Here is a 26,258-nt window from a genome sequence, read left to right as displayed (position 1 = left end):
CCAATGGCAAGCCACCTACCCAAGTGTCCATCAAATGTGGCATATACCAAGGTGATGCACTCTCCCCACTGCTCTTCTGCATAGGACTGAACCCCCGAAGCCAAGTAATCACCAAGACAGGCTATGGATACCGCCTCAGAAATGGAGCTACGATCAGTCACCTCCTCTACATGGATGACATAAAGCTGTAGGCTAAGAGCGAAAGGGACATAGACTCCCTGATCCACACAACCAGGATCTACAGCAGCGACATCGGGATGTCATTCGGGCTTGAGAAATGTAATCGGATGGTGACTCAGAGAGGAAAGGTAGTCTGCATAAGTCCCTGAAGGAACAATAGCAGACATTGAGGACAGCTACAAGTACCTCAGTATACCACAAGCCAATGGCAACCTCGAACTGGCAACAAGGAAAGCGGCTACGGCCAAATACCTCCAGCGTGTGAGGCAAGTCCTAAGAAGCCAGCTCAACGGCAAGAATGAGACCCGGGCAATAAACAGCTATGCCCTGCCAGTGATCAGATACCCTGCAGGAATAATAAGGTGGCCAAAGGAAGAGATTCAGACCACGGACGTTAAAACCCGAAAGCTCCTAACCATGCATGGAGGGTACCATCCCAAATCCAGCACCCTGAGACTGTACGCAAGCCGAAAGGAAGGAGGCCGGGGACAAGTGAGGGTGAGAGCCACTGTCCAGGATTAAACATCCAAGCTCCATGAATACATCAAGGAGAAGGCTCCAACGGATGACGTACTCAGAGAATGTCTCAGACATTGGGGAACAGAGAATGAGGCGCTGGAAGAGGGACCATCATGGGAGGACAAGCCCCTAAACGGGATGTACCACCGGACCATAACTGAAGTGGCTGATCTCAAAAAGTCCTATCAGTGGCTAGAGAGAGCTGGCCTGAAGGACAGCACAGAGGCACTCATCCTGGCTGCTCAGGAGCAGGCCCTGAGCACCAGAGCCATTGAGGCCCAGATATACCACACCAGACAAGACCCAAGGTGTAGGTTGTGCAAAAAGGCACCTGAGACGATCCAACACATAACTGCAGGGTGTAAGATGCTGGCAGGGAAAGCCTACATGGAACGCCATAACCAGGTGGCTGGCATAGTTTACCGAAACATCTGTGCGGAGTATGGACTGGAAACCCCAAGGTCAAAATGGGAAACACCTCCGAAGGTGGTGGAGAATGACAGAGCGAAGATCCTGTGGAACTTCCAGATCCAGACTGACAAGATGGTAATGGAGAACCAACCAGATATCGTGATCATAGATAAAGGGCAGTGGAAAGCCGTTGTAGTAGATGTAGCGGTCCCAAGTGATGGAAACATCAAAAAGAAGGAACACGAGAACCTCGAGAAATACCAAGGGCTCAGAGAGGAGCTGGAGAGAGCCTGGAAGGTAAAGGTGACAGTCGTGCCTGTGGTGGTCGGAGCACTCGGGTCAGTGACCCCCAAACTAGATGAGTGGTTGCAACAGATCCCGGGAACAACATCGTACATCTCAGTCCAGAAATGTGCAGTGTTGGGAACAGCAAGGATACTGCGCAGAACCCTCAAGCTTCCTGGCCTCTGGTAGAGGACCCGAGCTGAATGAGGGACGGACACCACCCAAGGGGTGAGACGAGGATTTTTTTTTATACTGTATATATATGCTTGTGTGTGTTTTTAAACTCATGCATCTATCGAAGTTTTTCAACTTGGTGTTCGTACATCAGTCTATACCAGGGGTGGGCAAACTTTTTGGCTCGGGGGCCGCATTGACTTTTAAAATTTGACAGAAGGGCCAGGTCAGCACGAGCTATGGTACATTAAAAAAAAACTGCATTTGTTGACAGTCCATATCAAACATCAACAGAACAAAAGCATGAAAGTACGGTATTAATATACTTTTTTTAAATGACAAGTGTTGTTGATGACATATTTTAGCCTGTGCATCGCTGCAGATGGGTTGTGATCAGACCAGTAGAAGTAGAGCGATCCAGAGGTACTAGGTGGTCGAAAAGATTGCCCTGCCCCCCCATGTTCTGCAACTTCAAGTCAGTGCGCCACCTGGCGGTGAAGTGCCTGTCATTACAAGTCCAATTGAAATGAATGCAATCATTCACATCGAACCTTAATTGTGGACCAACCTTCGGCGGGCCGGATTAAAAAGACCAACGGGCCGGATTCGGCCCGCGGGCCGTAGTTTGCCCACCACTGGTCTATACTGTATTTTTCTTGTAATAAATTCATTTTCAAGACAAACTATAATTCTGCTGGGTTTTACAGTTTTACCTTGCAAGTTTTGAGTGTCCACTCGATGAAACTGTCACGTATGCAAGGTGGTGGTGGACCCCAAAGAGCAGGCAGGAGGGAGGAGCAGGTTGTACTTGATGAATTGTATTAAAACAGAAAACTAAATCCAAAACAAAGTCCCAAGAACAAAACGAATCCAAAGTAACAAACAAAACCATGGCAGAAGCTAAAACCTCAATAACAGAAACATGACCGAAAAAAACTGACACAAACAAACAGCAACAAACAAACATGACAGTAGCCAAGAGCAAACAGCAACAATGACCCGACAATGAGTGCTCGGGGCTGGGAGTCCTTTTCAAGCCACTAATTATCTAACGACCAACAGGTGTGCAGCTGCAGGGAAAAGCCCCACAGTGCCACCTGTTGGTCACAAACCGAAACATGACAGAAACAGCTGCTGTATGAGAAAATACGGATGGAAAAAAACCTGGACTACGATTTTCCAGGGATGCTTTTCCTGTCAAATTTAAAAATTAAATTTAAAGATGTAAATTATAAATATGCAGTGATATTGATATAGATAGATAGATAGATAGATAGATAGATAGATAGATAGATAGATAGATAGACACGCACACACACCTGTGTGTGTGTGGTGAAGCATGTTTTTATCGTTTGGCGTTCGTATGACGTATAAAACAACATATAGGTGTATATGTTTGTTTTTAAAATGTGCACAAAGCATTGAAGAGTTACTTCCCACACAAATTGTAAACACGTTTGACTGTAAAGACTACATATCAACTGCTTCACTGATTTGTTACTTTCACAAATTGAACATTATTCTGGGCTTTCACAACAGAATATAATTCCATCCATCCATCCATCCATCATCTACCGCTTAGGTACCCCCGGGTCGCGGGGGCAACAGCTTTAGCAGGGAAGCCCAGACTTCCCTCTCCCTAGCTACTTCTTCCAGCTCTCCCCGGGGGATCCCGAGATGTTCCCAGGCCAGCTGGGTGACACAGTCTCTCCAGCGTGTCCTGGGTCTTCCTCGGGGTCTCCTCCCGGTGGGTCATGCCCGGAACACCTAACCAGGGAGGCGCTCAGGAGGCATCCGAGTCAGATGCCCAAGCCACCTCATCTGGCTCCTCTCGATGTGGAGGAGAAGCGGCTCGACTCTGAGCCCCTCCCGGATGACCGAGCTTCTCACCTTATCTCTAAGGGAGAGCCCGGACACCCTGCGGAGAAAACTCATTTCGGCCGCTTGTAACCGGGATCACGTTCTTTCGGTCACGACCCATAGCTCGTGACCATAGATGAGGGTTGGAACGTAGATCAACCGGTAAATTGAAAGCTTCGCCCTTTGGCTCAGCTCCTTCTTCACCACGACAGACCGATACAACGTCCGCATCACAGCAGACGCTGCACCGATCCGCCTGTCGATCTCCCGCTCCCTCCTGCCCCCACTCGTGAACAAGACCCCAAGATACTTGAACTCCTCCACTTGGGGCAAGATCTCCTCCCCGACCCGGAGGGGGCACTCCACCCTTTTCCGACTGAGGACCATGGTTTCAGATTTGGAGGTGCTGATCTTCATCCCTACCGCTTCACACTCGGCTGCGAAACGCTCCAGTGAGAGTTGGAGAGCCCTGTTTGAAGGAGCCAACAGCACCACATCATCTGCAAAAAGCAGGGATGCAATACTGAGGCCCCCAAAACGGACCCCCTCAACGCTTTGGCTGCGCCTAGAAATTCTGTCCATAAAGGTTATGAACAGAATCGGCGACAAAGGGCAGCCTTGGCGGAGTCCTACCCCCACTGGAAACGATTCCGACTTACTGCCAGCAATGCGAACCAAACTCTGACATCGGTGGTATAGTGACCGAACAGCCCGTATCAGGGGGTTCGGTACCCCATACCCACGAAGCACCCCCCACAGAACTCCCCGAGGGACACGGTCAAATGCCTTCTCCAAGTCCCCAAAACACATGTAGACTGGTTGGGCGAATTCCCACATACCCTCGAGGACCCTGCTAAGGGTGTAGAGCTGGTCCACTGTTCCACGGCCGGGACGAAAACCACACTGCTCCTCCTCAATCTGAGGCTCGACTTCCTGACGGACCCTCCTCTCCAGCACCACTGAATAGACCTTACCAGGGAGGCTGAGGAGTGTGATCCCTCTGTTGTTGGAACACACCCTCCGGTCCCCCTTTTTAAAAAGAGGGACTACCACCCCGGTCTGCCAATCCAGAGGCACTCTCCCTGTTGACCACGCGATGTTGCAGAGGCGTGTCAACCAGGACAGCCCCACAACATCCAGAGCCTTGAGGAACTCCGGGCGGATCTCATCCACCCCTGGGGCCTTGCCACCGAGGAGCTTTTTAACCACATCGGTGACTTCAACCACAGAGATAGGAGAGCCCACCTCCGAGTCCCCAGGCTCTGCTTCCTCCAAGGAAGGCGTGTTGGTGGAGTTGAGGAGGTCTTCGAAGTACTCTGCCCACCGGTTCACAACGTCCCGAGTCGAAGTCAGCAGCGCCCCATCCCCACTGTACACAGTGTTAGTGGTGCACTGCTTCCCCCTCCTGAGACGTCGGATGGTGGACCAGAATTTCCTCGGAGCCGTCCGGAAGTCGGCTTCCATGGCCTCACCGAACTCTTCCCACGCTCGGGTTTTCGCCTCGGCGACCACCGAAGCTGCGTTCCGCTTGGCCAGTCGATGCCCGTCAGCTGCCTCTGGGGTCCCACAGGCCATAAAGGCTCGATAGGACTCCTTCTTCAGCTTGACGGCATCCCTTACTGCTGGTGTCCACCAGCGAGTACGGGGGTTGCCGCCACGACAGGCACCAACCACCTTACGGCCACAACTCAGATTGGCCGCCTCAACAATAGAGGCACGGAACATGGTCCACTCGGGCTCAATGTCCCCCGCCTCCCCCGGAACATGGGAAAAGCTCTGTCGGAGGTGGGAGTTGAAACTCCTTCTGACAGGGGATTCCGCCAGACGCTCCCAACAAACCCTCACAATACGTTTGGGTCTGCCAGGACGGACCGGCATCTTCCCCCACCATCGGAGCCTACTCACCACCAGGTGGTGATCAGTGCACAGCTCCGCCCCTCTCTTCACCCGAGTGTCCAGAACATGCGGCCGCAAATCCGATGATACAACTACAAAGTCGATCATCGAACTGCGGCCTAGGGTGTCGTGGTGCCAAGTGCACATATGGACACCCTTATGTTTGAACAAGGTGTTCGTTATGGACAATCCGTGGCGAGCACAGAAGTCCAATAACAAAACACCACTCGAGTTCTGATCGGGGGGGGGCGTTCCTCCCAATCACGCCCCTCCAGGTCTCACTGTCATTGCCCACGTGAGCATTGAAGTCGCCCAGCAGAACAAGGGAGTCCCCAGCAGGAGTACTCTCCAGCACACCCTCCAAGGACTCCAAAAAGGGTGGGTATGCTGAGCTGCTGTTTGGTGCATATGCACAAACAACAGTCAGGACCCGTCCACCCACCCAAAGGCGGAGGGAGGCAACCCTCTCATCTACCGGTGTGAACCCCAATGTACAGGCACTGAGCCGGGGGGCAATGAGTATGCCCACACCTGCTCTGCGCCTCTCACCGTGAGCAACTCCAGAGTGGAAGAGAGTCCAACCCCTCTCGAGAGAACTGGTACCAGAACCCAGGCTGTGTGTGGAGGCAAGTCCGACTATATCCAGTCGGAAATTCTCTGCCTCACACACCAGCTCGGGCTCCTTCCCTGCCAGAGAGGTGACATTCCATGTCCCAAGAGCTCGCTTCTGCAGCCGAGGATCGGACCGCCAGGGTCCCCGCCTTTGGCTGCCGCCCAGCTCACATTGCACCCGACCCCTTTGGCCCCTCTCATGGGTGGTGAGCTCATGGGAAGGGGGACCCACGTTGCCTCTTCGGGCTGTGCCCGGCCGGGCCCCATGGGTGTAGGCCCGGCCACCAGGCGCTTGCCAATGAGCCCCACCTCCAGGCCTGGCTCCAGAGGGGGGCCCCGGTGACCCGCGTCCGGGCAAGGGAAACCTTGGTCCATATATTTTTCTCATCATAAGGGGTCTTTGAGCCGTGCTTTGTCTGGCCCCTCACCTAGAACCTGTTTGCCATGGGTGACCCTGCCAGGGGCATAAAGCCCCAGACAACTTAGCTCCTAGGATCATTGGGACACACAAACCCCTCCACCACGGTAAGGTGACGACTCACGATAATTTGACATGCTATATGTAATTCACAAGTACAGTGCTTACCAGAGACGAAGTGAGCACTGCAAAGATGAGCATTCTTAATTGCCTCGTCAGTCCAATTGTCACATCGCAAAGCTTGTAGTCACAACTTTCGCCGTTTTTTTTCTTGAAGGGGTGTTGACCAGCAGGAATTGTATCAAAGACGAGCTCTCTGTGTGTGCTTGTCGCGACGCCACTCGAGTGAAGCGCGACTTAGCAGTCAATAGTAAGCCGCTCTCTGTTGTGCGTGCATCAGCACGGACGTGTCTTTTGGCTTCAACCAATCAGTGCTGACGCAACGGACGTTACACATCAAAGAGCTTTGATCTCTTTCAACAGCTAAGCTAGTGGAGTTGAGACGACACGACGCTCGAGGTCGGACGGACAAGCTCTATATCCATCTGTATGTTTCTCTTCTTTTCCTTTGTCTGTCCAACTATATATATTTTTCTACAAACAATAGCTGTCCTGTCCACGTCTTTTTTTTGTCCCACCGGGGTCGCCACTGTATTTATAAAGAGACGTAAATCTCTAGCTCTTTCTATTCTGACAACCCACAGAACAGCATGAGGACGGCATGATTTTGTTCTGTAAAGCGTGTTTTCTGCCTCTGTGATGCGCGTGCAGCCATATTTAATGTATGCATACGTCACTCTTACCCCAGAAAAACAGCATTGCCCACCTTCTTTTTTCTCTTGAAAGACTCGGTGAGCAGACTTCCTGTCTAAAGCTGACAGACCTGCCAGGCTGCAATGCCCTTTGTTGGTGATGGACCACAACGCTATCTGTGCCTTGGCCTTGACCTCTGGAGGTCATGCACAAGAGAGTCGTTCAGTTGTAGAAATGGTAAGCAGAAGAACACCTGCCTCGACGCATTTCTGTGAAAAAGCTGGATAGGCATTTTGAAGTTGATGCATTATGCAGTGAAACTCCTCAACAGCGTAATTATATTTGCAGCAAGAAATTTTTCACAACAGGGGACTTTTCACTGTCGCACTATATCTCAGACGTAAACACGAACACGCACAAAGAAAACATATATGTGTACTTTTTATTTTTATTCCAATAGTGCATAAGTATGAGCATACAGTAATCCCTCGTTTATCGTGGTTAATGGGGACCAAAACCACCGATAAACGAAAATCCGCGAAGTAGCGACCAATTAACATATATATATTTTAAAAAATGCCACACGTGGGCCTTTGCGCTTGAGCAGAGCGTGCGCGCGTGCGCGCACAGACATACACACACGCACACACAGGCCAGCGATCCCTCGCAGTGCAGCAGACGTGTTTATGATTAGTCAATTAAGGTTGTTTAGACAATTGAGGATGGAGAGACCTGCTTTTGTTCTTATAACTCTCTCTCTCTCTCCCTCTCCCCCCCCCCCCCCACACTCACACACACACACACACTCACACGCGCACACACACGCGCCAGCCATCCAGCTTGTGCATCAGACGTGTTTATGATGAGTCAATTAAGACAATTAAGGATGAAAGAGACCTGCTTTTGTTCTTATAAGCCTCCTCTCTCTGTCTCTCTCTTTCTCTCAGAAACACACAAACACTCAACTGCAAAGCCCATTCGTGCACGCACACACACGTGCCCCACGTGGACCTTCCGCGCTTGAGCAGAGTGCGCGCACACACACACACACGAGCACGCATAGTAAACAACACTTAGACACTGATTTTTGCGGACTTCAATATATATATATATATATATATATATATATATATATATATACACACAGTATATACACAGTATATATTTTCATGAATGAAAAAATCCGCAATGCACCGAAGCTGCGATAAACAAACCGCGAAATAGCGAGGGATCACTGTATACTTATTTGACACTTCATATAGCCAGGGTAGAAAGAAAAAAAGGGAAAGAAATTGCGAAATTTACGATCAGCATTCACTTTCACTTACCTGTACATCAATTTCTTGCACAATGTCTTTTATTTTGTTTCCTCCATCTTTCATTTTTATTACCTTTATCCGTCTTCAAGCGTTAAAGCTTTTCTTTTCTTCACTCCTTTGTATGCAAAGGTCCGTTTTGTCGTCATTTTAGCAACGCAACGTTTGTGCTACGTCTGAAACAAATACTTCCTGTACTATTGTGCATGTGTAAACCAGTGTGGTGGTTGCTGTTGCCATTTCCGAACGAAGCAGTAGAGGTTGCTGTGGCATGCTGAGTTTGGATTAGACTTGCGGAAGGCTTGTTTTCGTTGGAGTGAATCTCGTTGCGAGGCAAAAGCAGAGAAAAAGATTTCGTATAATGGAACAGGGGGACCTTTCGTTGTAGGGGGAGCAGAAAACTTGGAATGGCTTTAATGCATGAACATTTCTTCACACTCGGGGGTATTTTCGCCCATGTAGGATTCGTTGTAGAGGAGTTTCACTATAATAATTTTTGTGATTACAGATCATGATAAGGAAATGGGAAAAACAGCAAATAATTGGCACTCTGTCTAAAATAATTTAAACAGTAAATATAACAAAACAATGATGTCAGAACAGCATGATATCATTTCAAACCCCTCTACAATTAGCTGGCAACCTGATAAAAGATTTATTTGTGAAAATAGCCCCCCAAAAACATTCCCAGCACACATGAAGACCAGTGGTGCATGCTGGTCTGTCAAGGAGGGGAAGTTCAATTTCGGCCGACATCATAAAATGTGTCTGTTTATTTATACGTGAATTCTACTCTCCGTTCCTTTTCAAGAAAATGATCTGTGACCCTGTCATATCAACCATGCGTCTTTTCCAGGGTCTTAACTGTGTTGATATAAGTCAGTCTGCGAACACAAGCAACTACAATAAAACACACCAGATATAAAATATTAATCTGTCACTAGTCATTTTCAACAAAGAGAGTGTCGCTAAGATTATTCGAAGAAGTCTCCAGTTCAACTCAGAACAAAATGAGAATTGAAAACAATTCTCCCACTGATGCCAACACCAAAAGATCGGTGATTGGCTCATTTCGCTGTCAATCAAAAAGAGATTCAGCCTCAGACAGATCATCCAATCATCATGCAGAAAAGCTGAGTGTCCGGGCCAGCCGATAAACGCCCACTATCCATAGACTCCCAGAGACGCTGAGCGTCTGATGGGCGGGACAAAACCAGCATTTATCCAATGACTCGTCTCGTTTCAATGTATTGGGACAACGGGCTCTGAACTCTCTCGACGCCCAGCGTCCACGCTGTAGACGCTCAGCGTCCACACAGTTTAAAGCACAGTGAAGCTGCGGGAATGAATGAGAAGAGTCGTGTCGTAACCAGAAGCTGATTCGGAACAAAAGTTGAGCACGTTGGAGTTGTTTTGATCACTTCACTCGCGTCATGTGATCAAAACAATACATTTATTCAGCGAGCGAAATGACAGTAAAAAATTTATCTTTACTGTCGTGTCCCGGCAGAGGGCGGTCCGTATCGTGGCCTTGTCAAACTACACGACTTTTTGTAGTTACGATGGTCGTGCTGTCAGACTACCAGATAAATATCGTTTCGTTTCTTGGACTGGAGAAAGTGAAAGACAGGGGGCAGAGCTGTAGGTAGCAGAGACGAAGATGTTGAGGTACTCTTTGGGAGTGACCAGGTTGGATCGGATGATGGAAGAGTGCATCAGAGGGACTACTCATGTTAGAGGTTTTGGAGAGAAAGTCAGAGAGGCCAGACTGAGATGGTTTGGACATGTCCATAGAAAAGAGGGTGAATATATTGGGAGAAGGATCCTGAGCTTGAACTGCCAGGCAGGAGGCCTTGAGGAAGACAAAAAAAGGAGGTTTATGGATGTACTGTAGGGAAAGAGGACATGACGGTAGCTGGTGTGAGAGAAGAGGATGCACAAAACAGGGTTAGATGGAGGCAACTGATTCCGAAAGGAAAAGAAGATATAAGTAAAAAAATCGTTCACTGACTGCCTTTGTGTCGTCAAATTCTTTACCATTATTGTGAAAAGGGTCTTACCGGATGTTCTACCCCCCCCCCTCTCCACACACACACACACAGACACCGTTTTTCAGCGCTAGCTTGACATTAGTCACACCGCCGGCAGCACATTGAAACAGGTAAGTAAGATTGATTTTTATTTTAGTTTTCTCGTTAGATTTTTTGGTATCTGACAGCTGGTCCCCTTTATCTGCCACCTCGAACCAGATTAGTTGCTTTTGAAGTGCCCGTACCACATATGAAATTTACCGAAGTTCACTTCTGGTGTTTCCTGTTAGCATAGGATTGCCATGGCTAACAAATGCTAACTCACGCCAGGATAAGGTTGAATACTGAATTAAGATTCCGTCTGTGTTTGCTACCCACTAAGGTGCTGTCAATGAAAATGTCAACGTCACGCTGGAATGCGACCGCTTGATTGTATTTAAAGGAATAAATCGGAATAAAACAAGTTGCTCGGTGTTGGCCTCGCTAACGACATTTGTTGTATCGCGAATCGTGTGCTCCTAAGTTTCCTCAGACATCTGCAGAGAAAAATTAATTCTGCGGAGAACAAACTTATTTCTGCAGAGAGCAAATATTGACCCCGCGGCTTGAAAGTTGACTTGAAATTTTCCACCGGCATTTAAAAACGACCCTCAAATTACGAGTTAAAAGCGCATTAATATACGAATAAAGGTAGAATTATGTTAGGAATTTATCTGCAAAATTAAAACACCGTGGAACATTCTCGTTATCAACTAATCATAAGTATTCTTTCCTCGTGTGCAGATTTAAGTTATAATAACAATAATAATCAATACATTTTATTTGCATTACTTATAAAGTGCTAAACATTTCACCAAACTCTGGGTTTGAAGCAGAGCAAGTGATAGGAATGCAACGACTTAAAGTGTAAATTAACCACTTGTGTAAATTAACCACTTGACCTTGAACATACTCCACATGGTATAATAATAAATGTAATTCAACGACACAGATAGTTCATTTACTTTCACCGGCAATGACGTGACATCATTATTAGGAAACATCCGCGTTAAGTCAGCTTTTGTGTATTGCTCCATGAAATGAAGAGAAAGAACAGTGTCGCCTCATTTTATCACAATTTAGTCAATCGATAGTAGTTGTAGAAAACATCTTATACAGATCAGTAGGGGATGGCAGGTTTACAAATCAAATTAGGCATCTTGAAGTTCTTACCTTGATTAGTTGTGCATTCATCAGAATTAAATATATTGGCCAGTTACAACCTTTCAATAGGAACAGAAACAAAACAATTACCAACAGGGGGGGACAGAACCAGAAGCCTGGCAGTTCGCTGTTAAGCGCCGTGATATTTTAGATGTGATGGACAACAATAGGGAAGAAGAGAGGAAAAATAACCCGACAGACTCCGACCATTCTCCTTAAATTGAAGCATGGTTTGAGCCCGAGAAAAACACTTCCGCACATGTAGCTCTCAAAAATTAGCAAGTTAGCACGTATGGTGTGACCCTAGAATGGATAAACATGTGAAACTTGGGTGTCTTGAAAGGCGCTTATAAATAAAATCTATTATTATTATTATTATTAATATTGTCTTGAGTTCCGCACCAAACCCCCCACTTCTTCTTTATATGGTTTCACAGTCATCACGGCCCTCCAAGGGAATGGTCACAACAGTGTGGCCTGCGACAAAAATTAGTTTGACACCACTGACATAGAGGATCAACTCCGCGTGTCTACCCGTGCGAGTTGCCAGCTGTGTTGTGTGTTCAATAAAGCAAAATAAATAAATTCCACGAATATGTAGACCGCAGTCAATCAGAGCAAAGTCCTGCTCTTCACTCTCTCTTGATTGATTGAGACCATAACGTGCATGTTATTTGAGTGTGGCTTTATATTCGAGGAGGCCTTTTTCATTCCCATATCAGCAGGTTGCCAACCTCAAATTTTTTTCAGTTGCACCATTGTGACATTTGCACCCAAATTGGGTGCACCCTTGAGCCCAGATTAATGTTTGCATCCTTATATGCATGCACTATGGCAGTTCGCCAGGCCAGCCCGGAAAGGACGGCTGACCCTGCGAAGGGTGATCGCCGCCAATGTGGCGTCCGAAGTCTCCCGCAGCTGGGGAGATCAGCGGGAAGGGCACAGTGCACGTCCAAAGTCGCCTGCTCGAGACCACACATGCGTCCAGCGCAGGCCCTTCTGTGGGAAGTGGAGCGGCGAGTGCGGACGGGCTTAGCTGAGCTGCCGTATGCCCACGCCGCTTCTCTGGTGACGGGAAAGTGCTGGGCGGCGCGCACACGCATTTCCTATTGGTCCTTCTTCATGTACTTCTCACGCGCTGCGAAATAAGCATCGAAATTTACCACCGACATTTTAAAATATGAACGATTGCAAGAGAACCAGAATGACAGTCCTGGTTCCACTTGATTCTCTCTTCCCTACCTGAATTACAGGATAAGATTAGGCGTTGTGTCGATGGCAAAAGGCCGTTTTTTGAACAAATGTATTAATTATGGAGGGCACTGGATACGTATATGTATTTTTGTCTATTTTTGAGGGTGCTGTAACGGACGAATAGCATTTCAATTGATTTCAAATGGGAAACAATTTTAGATTTGAGCAATTTCCAGCGACTACCGTTGTCACAAAATGAATTTAACTTTGAAGTCAAAGTACTACTCTCATTGTCATTTGATTATCTAAACAACATGTAACTGAATTTCTAAATATATTTGCACTATATCTTGCCAGTTAGGGTTTCTGTTCTGTTGAGTTGTTTCTTTCATGTCTTCTTTTTGGGTAGCATTTATCACTTACAAGCTTTGTTCCCTTTGGCTATGCAGGTTGACCGAATGGAAACAGCAGGGATTTGTCAGATTGATGTGGCGACCAGAAGAATTGTTGAGGGAAATGATTCACCAACTGAACAAGACAGCCCTTATCAGGTAAACACATTCTTTCAGGGGTGTAAAATCACAATTAATTCTCCAAAGAGGTCATTTGCACATAGAGTACATTGGACAATAAAGTGGACTTGAACTTGATTTGAGAAACTGGACATTTGTCAAGGGCCACTCAAGCGTGCTAATGTCTTTGAAATAATTTGGTGGTCATATACGGCAAGTATCGCCAACCTTTTTGTAACTGCGAACTGCTTCTTGCATAGTGATTAATTTGACGTGCTTTCAGTTTGATACACACTTCTGAAATAACATCCATTGATTTCACCCAATCCTCACAAGTGTCGCTAATTTGCTCAAATTCCTTTTTAGATCTTAATTAGGCCCCTAGTAGCGATCACTCCGAGGTCCATATTGTTAATGTAGAATTTATTTCTTTATTTTGTGAATGAATCACATTTTCCGAGATGTAAAAATGTTCACCAAACTTTCCACACTCATCGGGCCTAGCGAGAATTTTGATATTAATATTTGAGATTAAAGTAATTCAGGACAATTACAAAAAGTAAATCGCTCAATAGTTCCACTTTGTATCTTCTCCTTTTGGCTTGTCCCTTTTCAGGGGTTGCCACAGCGAGTCATTAATTTTCATCTTTCCCTGTTCTCTGCATCCTCTACTCTGACTCCAACTGCCTGCATGTCTTCCCTCACGGCATCCATGAATCTCCTCTTTGGCCTTCCTCTCTGTCTCCATCTCTAACATTCTCCTACCAATGTATCCACTGTCCCTCCTCTGTACATGTCCAAACCATCTCAGTCGAGCCTCTCTAACTTTTTCTCCAAACTTTCCTGTCTGAGTTGTCCCTCTGATGACATCATTTCTGATCCTGTCCATCCTTGTCACTCCTAAGGAGAATCTCAGCATCTTTAACTCAGCCACCTCTAACTCTGCCTCCTGTCTTTTCCCAACTGCTAATGTCTCTAGACCGTACATCATGGCTGGTCTCACAACTGTTCTGTAAACTTTTCTCCTTCACCTTAGCTGACACTCTTCTGTCACAAATCACTCCTGACACTTTTCTCCAGCTGTTCCATCCTGCCAGCACTCTATTCTTCACTTCTCTTCCACAGTCTCCGCTGCTCTCCACTGTTGATCCTTGGTACTTAAATTCCTGTACCTTCGCCACCTCTGCTCCCTGTAACCTCACCATTCCACTGGTCTCCCTTTCATTTATGCACATGTACTTACTACGACTGACCTTCATTCCTCTTCTCTCTAGTGCAAACCTCCACCTTTCTAGGTTTTCATGTAGCTGCCGCCTACTCTCACTACAGATCACAATGCCATCTGCAAACATCATAGTCCAGGGAGACTCCTCTCTGACCTCATCTGTCAATCTATCCATCACCAAAGCAAACAAGAAGGGGCTCAGGGCCGATCCTTGATGCAGTCCTACCTCCACCTTGAAGTCTTTTGTCCATCCAACTGCACACCTCACCACTGTTGTACTATTCTCATACATGTCCTGCACCAACCTAACGTACTTCTCTGCAACCCCTGACTTCCTCATACAGAACCACAATTCCTCTCTTAGCACCCTGTCATAAGCCTTCTCTAAATCTACAAATACACAGTGCAGCTCCTTCCTACCTTCCCTGTACTTCTCCATCAGCATCCTCAGGGCAAATATTGCATCTGTGGTGCTCTTCCTCGGCATGAAACCATACTGCTGTTCACAAATCTCCACTTCCTGTCTCAACCTGGCTTCAACTACTCTTTCCCAAACCATCATCGTATGGTTCAACAACTTTATCCCCCTGTAGTTGCTACAACTTTGTACATTACGAAATGTCCTTCCATACCTATTTGTCGCGTCCTTGTTTATGATGATACTAATGCAGCGTGTTATACCGGAGACAAAATCTTTGTGTGTTTTACATACTTGGCCAATAAAGATGATTCTGATCGCCCTTCTTATAAATTGGTACCAGGACACTCTTCCTCCACTCATCAGGAATCTTGTTTGTGTCTAATATTCTATTAAACAACCTAGTCAGAAAATCAACCGACACCTCCCCTAAGCACTTCCATACCTCCACTGGTATGTCATCTGGACCGCCTGCCTTACCACTCTTCATCCTTTTTAATGCTTTCCTGACTTCATCCTTTCTGTTTGGCCTTGGCTACTTCACTTCCCTTGTCATCTTTTTGTACTCTAGCCTGTTGTCTTCTTTTCTCTCACTATCCAATCTTTTCTTCGCTAATGTCTTCCCCTGTATACTTTCCTGAACCTCAACATTCCACCACCAGGTCTATTTGTCCACCTTTCTCTGTCCTGAAGCCACACCTAGCACCTTCTTGCCTGTCTCCCGAATCACTGCTGCAGTAGTCTCCCAATCATCTGGGAGTTCCTCAACGCTGCCCAGAACTGCCCTTACCTCCGTCCTAAATTCTTCACAACAGTCCTCTTTCCTCAATTTCCATCATTTTATTTTCTTCTCTGTCTTCACCCTCTTCCTTTTCCTCACCTCCATTGTCAGCTTGCACACTACTATCCGATGCTATTTGGCTACACTCTCTCCTGGCACCACCTTACAGTCGTTAACCTCCCTCAGATTACCTCTTCTACATAGAATATAATCTATCTCTGTGGACCTGCTTGTAGCCTCCTCCTCCTTTCCAACAGTACCCTGGAGGTGAACAGCACTGTTGGCGGTCGTTTTTATCCCGGGCCCCCCACCGATCCAGTATGGAAATCGTTTTATCAACTCACATGTTCATTTTGGCAACAGTTTTACGCCGGATGCCATTCCTGACGCAACCCTCCCCATTTATCCGGGCTTGGGACCGGCACTAGGGAACAGTGTACCCCCAGGGGAGGGCACTGCTCCCTAGTGGCTGGGTTTATAGTTCCACTTTGTATGGAAAAACAAAATCCAATCCCGGTATGTTTGATCTTGGGCTACAACAATTGGGAGGTACATGTTGCGCCCGAGACGTGCAAACAAGTCCTTTGCAGCCATATGCTGTGATGTACAGGAAGTGAGCTTTTTGAATGTCACACTTTTTGCCCTCTTGTCCCAGAGCAGTGGTCCCCAACTACCGAACTGTGTACTGGGACTAGGCCATGGCCCATTTGGTACCTGGCCGCATTATATGATTGAGAATCGTGGTGTTATGTGACCAGCTGCAAGCTGTGAGCATATTTGTTCCATCAGACGAGGCGGAAATGTGTGGTGCTGCAGGCGATCAGAATCCATATTTTCCTTCAAACTTTGGTTTGCAAGTTGAAGTAAACAGAATCCGCCTATAAATTAAAGAAGTAATAAAAAAATAATTGCTCAGAATGACCAAACCTGCAGCTAAACTTGGATTGGATTGGATACAACTTTATTGTCAAATGTGCTGTATATACAGCACAGATGAAACTTCTTCCCTCTCAACATAAAACAAGAGGAGCCACTGCGGGTGTCCGCACCGCTATCAAAAGAAAAGTTAACAAAAAAATGACAAAATAATACAAAACAACACGAGACACAGACAATCGTGCAATCTTAACCACTTTTCTGCATACACTTTGTTGTCTGAAGCAGTTATAGATGAAAGAGGAGCGAATCAAAGTGTCCTTTTCACCAGTGTGCACACGTCTGCTACAAGCTAAGCTTGAAAGCAACAAACTCGCAGCTGATTGGCAGCCTTGAATTCCAAAGATGAAGCTATTTTGATGAGAATTCTTCCCCGGCTTTTGTGGCGGTCTCTACAGAGCGATATGGAAGAATAAGCCCTTGTTTGTGCAAGCTATGTTGTCAAAGAAAAGGCAATACAACAATCCTGTTGAATCAATTGATTGAGTAGCACCCAAATAATGAAGTGGAAAAACACGAAAATACAAGCAAAGTTTGCACAGGCTCCCCACATAATTATAAGCAGATTTGCTGCTCATAACTAGCCACAACCACCGGATGAAAGCAGCAATCAATCGTGTCATCTTTTGATCATGCACATTTGCAGGTAGCAATGATGCTAATGCTGTACTGTATGTAGGATCGTAACTTGGGAAAAAATATGTTCACATTTTATGGCATATTCATTATTCCTGAGGGGTCAATTTTTAGTCGTTCACTGTGTTTTTTATTGTTCTAGAGCTGTTCTACTGTTGATAAACAATGTTTGAAGTTAACAAAAACAAATCTCTGCTAATAAGATATTCAATTACTTATAATTGTCTTTGTCCAGTACCCAAGCTCTACAAAAAAGTCTCTTGCAGCCATACGCTTCAGAAAGTCCGCCACTTTGAATTTTCTTTCAAATCTGGCCCCATTTTTTTTTTTTGCCTTTTATAGAGAAAACATTTTAAATAACACTTCCCAGATATTCTATTTTCTTGAAACCATTGATGCTTCATCTCAAGATGTTTAAGATAAAAAGTAAAAGCAATGATTTTTTTATCATCAAACACTGTTGGAAGGGTGATGTTGTGTTTTCCATTTAGAAAAAAAAATCATGCTGGTCTAAACATGCATGAAAACATAAACATTTTCACATATATCAAGCCTGACAAAATGGGAAAAACATTTTAGAGTCTCACAATCACAAATATTGAAAGCACTGGCCCCAGTTTTGTTTCACCAAGGTTTATGTGCCATTTAAAAAAAAATAAAAAATACCTTTCATATGTACCTCAACGTGCCAGAATCTCAACATGCCAGTACCCTAAAGTGGCCTGCACTGTGAGGGCCCTTCATAGCTGCTTGCCACTCTAGTTATGGTCGGAGCAGCGACCACTGCGAGATTCCTATCATTTTTGCAGAAGATAGTCTTCTTCTTATTATTAGGGTCTGTTCAGCGACTGCTTAGAGGTCCCCATTGTTTTTGGAGGAATTATTCGGGCCCGAGCAGCGATTGCTGAGATGTACCTATTGTTTTTGTAGACATTTTTTTATTTGGTCTTCCGTAGGGGAAACTTGTCTCGGAGGACACGAACTCCGTGCTGCTACATGCATTGAACAAAACATCCACATACGCTACACAACATACATTGGAAAATACATATAGTACAGGACAATATATACTCTACACACAATGCACAGTACATTAAGAATAAGAAAACCTTTATTAGTCTCGCAATGGAGAAATTTCCAATTCACAGCAGCAAAGTTATGAAAGGAAGAAGTAGAACAACAAAATATAGGAGCTGCTGGAAAGGCAGCCACTCTCGCGGCGCCATTTTGAGGTCAAAATAACAAAAATAACACAACACAACACATAGGACAGACAGCCGTGCAATCTTCACCACTTTTCTGCATACACTTTGTTGTCTGAAGCAGTTCTAGATGAAAGAGGAGAGGATCAAAGTGTCCTTTCACCAGTGGATCAGAGACGTCATGCTGAAAATGTGCACATGTCTGCTACAAGCTAAGTTTTGAAAGCAAACACGGAGCTGTAGCGTCCATTGACGAAAAGAGATTAGTTCACTTCTCCTGTCCCACGTAATCCGCTTCAAACTCCAAGCCGCGACTCCCAGTTCCAAATCCGCATCGGCGCCTCATCGTCGGCTCCTCAAGCCTTACATCCATCCAGCCGCAGACCGTTCAACAGCACCGATCTCTCCGCTGAACAAAGCGGGGCTGTGAAAAATGCTGCCCATTACAGGCGCAAGACACAAGCGCCCCGGGACTGTCCAGCAACGACAGTCAAATGGCGCCGACATTCCTCCCAGTCAAAAACAGTGCTGGTATACCCATGCTGCCGAGAAGGTGCAACCACCAAGCACAGAGTCTCCTCCTTGACGAATGTCGTGGCCAAAAAATGCTGAAAAAAAGTCCACATCAGGTCCACACGACGTAACAACAAACACAAAGTGACAAAACAAACACAAAAGCAACAAAAACAAGCAAGGCTCATGAGAGCACTTGCCGACGGCTGCCTACTCGGGCGCCATCTTGACTTCATTCATTGACATTACAGTCATATGCACACCCCACACTGCCCTCATGTCCTCCTGTCTGTCTGCCTTCCTCTAGTTGTTTGTTAATTAAGCTGTTTTTATATTGGTTTAATTTGCAGAGAAGCGTCCTGTACCTCCTTCCTGAGTGTAGGAGCTCGAATTGGGAGTGCAGCACATGAGAAGGATTGTCTAGAACAGTGGTCCCCAACCTTTTTTCCTCACGGACCGGTTTAATGTCAGACAATAATATTTTCAGGGACCGGTCTTGAAGGCGTGACAGATATATACAACAAAATAATATAATATGACCTGCATGAAAACTGTTATTTTCGAAACATGATAATAAAAATGAATCATGACAAAAGGAGCGTCCTATCTGACCGCAACACTCGCTGGTCGCTCTGGTAACGTTTAAACCTGCCTTCAAAGTAAGTTACAAAGTGAATGAAAAATACGACTCACCATCGCCGCATATTATGCAGAGTGGGCTTGATGCGTGGGAATCTCCCGTTGAGATAAATCCATATTTGAAGTAGGACTCGGGATATTGTCAATTAAATGCAGCCATCTCGTTACCTCTGCGTCCCGCGTCCTAGACACATAATTTTCCCACGGGACGCACAGTTCCAAATAATGTGCGTTTTTGGGACACAAGGAAATTTCTCAGTCAAAACAAACAAACAAAAACAAAAACTATGGCAAGCCTGAGGATTTCACGGAAACAATCGTTACTGGTAGCGTGTCGTTTCCGTGGCGTCATTTTAACGGTACCGAAAAATAGTTTAACCATAAAAGTCACCGCACACGAGTTGACTGTGTGATCAACGCGATTTCACTGTGCCTGTATGTGTGTTTGTGGTGTGGCGTGGTGTGTGAGTGTCTTTCTTCGAATTTACTTTCGTTCTGTTTTGTTTTCAGTGTTGGGGGGGGGGGGGACGCAACAAATAACGTTATGTAAGCATGCGGGTTGCTATTTTAGACTGCAAACTGAGGAATCGCGCGGATGAAACTTTGAGATGGCGGCGAAAAAAACTCACAAAGGTCTACTAATTACGACATTTAAGAAATGGGAATGCCAGTCTGATTTTTCGTATGAATCGTCCAAAGGGCGTATCACTAAACTCACCTGGGATGTATGCACAGAACACGAGAGTGAGATACGACGAGAGGCACGATTACGAGGCAAGTAGATTTGACCGCTATGAAAAATATTATGAAACAGTATTGGTTATTCTATAATTTATTGGTTGTAGCATGATAACTTTATGAATAAAACATTCGTCACAAGGTGTAGTAATGCTAATGTTAACAGTTGGTAGAACTAATGATGACGTGTATTAAATTCTTTCGTCAAATTGATAGTAGATTACACATGCATTGTCTTGAGAAGAGGATGTCAAGCCACATCAATACTTACCTGTATTCATGATTACCAATAAATTCATTGCAGTGTGAGATTGGAAAAAAATACTCTGATGATGCCACATGAGTACTGTATTTTCACGACCATTCGGCGCACCGTATTGTTGGGCGCAGTCTCAGTAACGGGTGCTATTTCTGTATTTGACACATACACAAAACGCACTGTATTATTGGGCGCAGCCAGGCATGGTAAAACAGACGCCATCTTAAACATACGGCATGTTAGGGGCGTGCCTTTAGCGTCCTCTTACACGCTCACCCATCACTCATTGGCTACTGGTACCTGCTAGGGGCGTGCCTTTAGCGTCCTCGTACACTCCCACCCTTCACTCATTGGCGACTGGTACCTGCTAGGGACGTGCCTTTAGCGTCCTCTTACACGCCCACCCTTCACTCATTAGCGACTGGTACCTGCTAGGGACGTGCCTTTAGCGTCCTCGTACACGCCCACCCTTCACTCATTGGCGGACTTCCGCATGCCTGTCGCCTTTTCTCTGTATAAACAGCGTGTCGGCCAGAAGTGCTCTCAGTCAGGCTTTGGAACTCGGCGCATACACTAGACGCTCCGCATTATAAGGCTGTCCATTATGGAGAAAATTTAAGACTTTTAATGGCGCCTTATAGTCGTGAAAATACGGTACACCAGTTTTTGATCCATTTATTTTTTGGAATAAACCTGGAGTACACAGCTGCTGAATGTTCATTGTTAATGCATAGTTTTCAAACATTTACCCTGGAAACATTATACTTTTGAGTTTCAGAATTCTTGATTATGAATATCAGTCAAAATAGAATAATGGGTTCCCATGATGAACGTTTATTGAACCCAACATTAGTTGCCGTGGTTTCCCATTGGGTAATCCGACGGAACCGAAAAACGGTTACCATGAATTTCTGAAATCCTCAGGCCTTCTACTGAATTATTTAAATTTATTTAAATTTTTGCAGCATTTTTAATAATTGTATGTATATGTTGTTGTTTGAGTTATTATCATATGCAATTGAATAAGTAGACCGTTTCAGAATTAGAAATTTGGGACTCTCTCAATGCATAATGGGACTCATACTTTTCTGATCAGCGAGTCCCAGGGACTCGCTGCCGGTAAACTGTAAAATTATCACTGTAAATTTAGCCTTTTTTTCATTGGAAGTCGTAGGCTCCTCTCCTGCCTTCTGGCTGGGCCTTTTCCCCTTCCCAAAGAAACTTTCCAAAGACGTTTGTTTTTTACTCATTTTGCTAGCTCCCGGGTTTCATTTCAGCAGTAACCTATTGCATGACAAAAAAGCGCGCCTTGACAGGCGTCAAGAGTGACATACTGTAGATGGATATAACGGAGAATCCAAAATAAAACATCTTTCAGATTCCGAAATGAATAGAACGGAAGTCATGTAAGTTATTCATTCTTTCTGTGCGGCCCTATACCAAATGACCAACGGACCGGTACCGGTCCGCGGCCTGGGGGTTGCAGACCACTGGTCTAGAATGTTGTTGGCCTGTTGAATAACGGACTGCACATATATATCCTGGGGAGCAGGGGACTCAGAAAGATAAGCAGAATATACCTGACACACATCTTACATTAGACACACAACCTGCACAGGAGATGCTCTCAAAAGTAAACAATTAGCTCTGTCTGACCTGTTGGATAGTTCTGCTCAGGGCGTTCTGGTCCATTCTCGATTCAACAACATTGTTAAAATGGATTCGCCCTCCAAGTTTTTCCTTTGGTCTTTAGCGCAGGAATAGCCAAAGGAGGCTCATCCAATCCCTTCAGTCCAACACTGGGCAACTGCTGCTGGAGTCAGCCAAGATCCAGCAGTGTGTTGTGGACTTCTACAAGGGGCTGTATTGCACCGAGTTCCAGGAAAACTCTGAAATAGCTCAGCCCTTCTACTACAGTCTCCCAACAGGTGTCCAAGAGTGATAACGCCAACAGGTGTCTGAGAGTGATAATGCTAAACTGGAGGCAGAGCTGTTTGCTCAGGAGCATGGTGAGGCCCTGCAGAGCATGCAGAGTGGGAAGACTCCTGGGATAGATGGCCTGCCTGCTGACCTTTATAAAGCTTTCTGGTTTGTGATCAGCAAAGACTTGCTAGGCGTTCTCAAAGGGAGTCTGAGCAAAGGGTGGTTGCCTCGGAGTTGCAGGAGGGCTGTTATTACCCTCCTCCCTAAAAGAGGAGACCTGGAGAAAATCAAGAATCGGCATCCTGTATCATTACTTTGCACCAATTATAAGCTGCTGTCAAGTGTTGGCAAATAGGTTAACGAAAGTTATGGAACACATTATACATGTTGACCAGATTTACTGCGTATCCAGTAGGGTGATAACTGATAATATTGCTCTGATTCGGGATATTTTGGACCTTTCTGGTGTTTTAGATAGTGATCTTGGTGTGATTTCCTTTGACTGGGTTGAACATCGATACTTGTGGCAAACACTGCGAGCTTTTGGTTTCAGCTCTGACCTCATAGTCCAGATCCGGGTCTTGTAGAGTGATATTGAGTGTGTACTGAAAATTAATGGTCCTGTGTGCTCCTTTTAAAGTCCTACAAGGGTTCAGACCGGGATGCTCTTAATCTTCAATGCTATACTCCACAGCTATCGAGCCCCTCCTGCATAAGCTTAGGGTGCCGTTGTCTGGTTTCTCTCTCTCAAGGTATGTGAACAATTTCAGCTTGTGCTGATAATTTGATTATCCTTGTAAATGATCAGAATGACAAATATTTTGAAGGACACGGTTGTATGTTGTCTTGAGAGGGAAGAACGGAGGGACGGAGGGAAGGGAGGGAGGGAGGGAGCGAGAGATTTTACTTGAATTTTTATGTTACAATGCTAATGTTTATGTTGAAATTGGTAAAAAGAAAACACAAAATGTTTGTACAATATTTTATGTATTTCCTGCTCTCTTATTACATCTGTATATAGTTTATGGTGTAAAATAGTAAAAAAAATGCTTTAAAAATATTTTCTAGACTTGAAACATTAACATATATTACATTGATTATAATGGAAACATGGTTGCGGTTTTCGAACAAATCGGTTTTTGAACAGCCTTCTGGAACGGATTATGATCGAAAAGCGAGGTATGACTGTTTGTTGAAGGCGTACATTTCTGTCATCATCATGTTGGTGTGTGACATTTACAATAAATGTGGCTGAGCAGAGGTGCGTGCGCTTGCGTGCGTGCTCGTGAGGAAGTGATGCATGCGGTGATGCTTGTGTGTGCCCATGTATATGATGTGGCTCTTTGCAGTAACACAGTAAAAAAAAAGAAAAATTGGCTCTTAGTCTCTGATTGTTTGGCCACCCCTGTCCTAGTGGATTAATCATATCTTCCTCATATTTGCTGGAAAGAGTGTTCAGGCCTTCATTATTTTAAAACACAGTTTGTGAGCTTTTGCGAAATGTTTTTGCCATGGCAACACACTTTTTACGGCGCTGATTTTGAGGGTCTAAACCTGCACAAAAACTCAATAAAACTGCCCACATTTCATGGCAAAGCAATCAATGTTTTTAGTTCGTTGTGTGACTAAAAAAAGTATGCAGTGATCGATCACTTATCACGGTTAATGGGGACCGGGACCCTGCCGTGATAAATGATAAGTGAAAATCCTCTAAACTCTTTGGTTTAGAGAGTGTGTATATATATATATATATATATATATATATATATATATATATATATATATACAGTAATCCCTCGTTTATCGCGGGAAATATATACTGTATATATTTTTTTTTAATAAGATAACCTTTATTTGTCCCACACACAGCAGCAGAAATGAGGGAGTGGGGTGGGTAAAAAAGAAAAAACAAAGTGTTGCATGCACAAGTAAATGTTTCAGAAAAAGAACTGTTCACAGTATACGGTAGAATGCAATATAAATATAAGATATAGATATAAGCTTATATGGAACTGCATATATGCAGCATAAGGTGGCTGTGCTATTTACAATGGTTACAGGTTTTCACGTATGTTTATTCAGCAGCCGGTAGGAACGAGCGGCGGTATCTCTCCTTCTTGCAGTGCGGGTGCAACAGTCTCTGGCTGAAGGAGCTACCCAATGCTGTCAGAGCTGGCTGGAGGGGGTGGGAGGGACTTTCAAATGCACCAATTTTATTTGTATTTTTTTTAACCAAAAAAATGGTCTCAATGGCACTTTTGGCATCGGTGCTAAAAAAGCACACATGGGGATATATTTAAAAAACTGCTCCTGAACCCTCCAAAACCTCCAACTCATCCCACAACACTTTCCTGCCTGTGACTGACTTTGGGGAATAAAGATGACTCTGAAGTAGCTTTCCTAACTGCCTTTTTGTATTTGTGTCTTGTCAGGAGGAGGTTGCAGAATTTGGTTTAGAGTTGAGCTGCAACGAGGAAGAGAGAGGAGAGACTCCTGGCAGAGAGGGCAGCCCAAGTGATGACTTGAGGGAGACAGAGCTTGATGCTGGAGGAGAACCTAAATCTTCTGAAGATGATGCCTTTGGTAGGAAGTCTGAATTGAAACTTTGAATTGATTTTATTGATTGTACAGAGTACATTTTTGTGTTCTGTTTCCAGTTAAAGGCAAGCCAGCTCTTAATCACAAATGAGTCTTAAAGGGCTTCACAAGGCCATAGTTGACAAATATTAACTCACTGAATCACACCCATTTTCACTGGAGCAAACCCCTCAATCCCAGCCGTTTTATTGTATCTTGACTGATTTGCAAGGTCCACAGATTATTGTGTTCTATTGCGATATAAACATGCAGCTAAAAGAAAGATGAGACTCTCCTCTTTCAAAAGAAAAAATTGTTTTTATTTTTTTCCGTTCTTTAACAATCACCATTTGAAAATGTTATCGGATTTCCATTTTCTCAGGGAAAAATGGAGAAAAAGACATTTTTGTAAAAAGGTCCATTTTAAGCATAATTTTAAGTTGGCACCCCTATTTTTTGCTTTTGTGACATCTCAAACATCTAAATAAGACTTCAACAAAACGTAAACAACACCACAAAAGGGCTTTTCATAGCAAAAATATTTATCGGCAATCGGTTGAACTGATGAAATGAATGATGAACAGAAGTGAAGCAATGAGTTCGGTGAGTGTGTGCATGTGTATATTTGCATGTGTAAGATCACTGTGTGTGCACGTGTGGCCCCTCCACCCTGCAATATATTGCACGTGCGTGCGTGCGTGGACAAAAGTGTGCTGCTGCTTTGAGCAACTCCATCTCCCTCGTCATGGTGGAAAATTTTCTTCCCCAAAAGCAATCCTTGCGACTGCACCTGACTCTTGAACTGCGCCCATGCATCCCTCCTCTTCTGCTTGTTTTGCAACATGATGTTGGCTTCTCCCCGCGACCCTAATGAGGATAAAGCGGTTCGGAAGATGGATGGATGTTGGCTTCTCCCCTACACCCGCTGTCACCCGCTGGACAGCTTTGAAATGATTTAAAAGACAGTCAAGCCTGATCTTGAGTCACAGGCTGTCAGACTCTTCTGCACTCTATGACGCAAAAATAAAGAAAAGACATATAAATAAAT

General features: G+C 45.0%; 1 protein-coding gene across 5 annotated transcripts in view; it reads left to right on the top strand.

Moving 5' to 3' along the window:
• The first annotated feature begins 6,335 nt into the window (after positions 1-6,335).
• txlng (taxilin gamma) overlaps positions 6,336-26,258 on the top strand; it is a 57,822-nt gene continuing 37,899 nt past the window's right edge. For 2 of the 5 annotated variants that reach the window (XM_086106209.1, XM_086106208.1), the window contains exons 1-3: positions 7,122-7,345; positions 13,301-13,402; positions 25,066-25,216. In XM_086106209.1, coding sequence (XP_085962335.1) covers positions 7,268-7,345; positions 13,301-13,402; positions 25,066-25,216 — 331 coding nt within the window. In that variant the 5' untranslated portion in view covers positions 7,122-7,267. Of the gene's footprint in view, positions 6,903-6,980; positions 7,346-10,479; positions 10,586-13,300; positions 13,403-25,065; positions 25,217-26,258 lie in introns of those variants that run through there. The other 3 variants (XM_086106206.1, XM_086106211.1, XM_086106207.1) reach the window with 3 other exon arrangements.

The sequence above is a fragment of the Hippocampus guttulatus genome, chromosome 3, assembly GCF_054856545.1.
Source record: "Hippocampus guttulatus isolate MCC_2025c chromosome 3, RoL_Hgut_1.0, whole genome shotgun sequence".
Taxonomy (NCBI): Eukaryota; Metazoa; Chordata; class Actinopteri; order Syngnathiformes; family Syngnathidae; genus Hippocampus; species Hippocampus guttulatus.
This window is presented reverse-complemented; position numbering and strand designations above follow the sequence as displayed.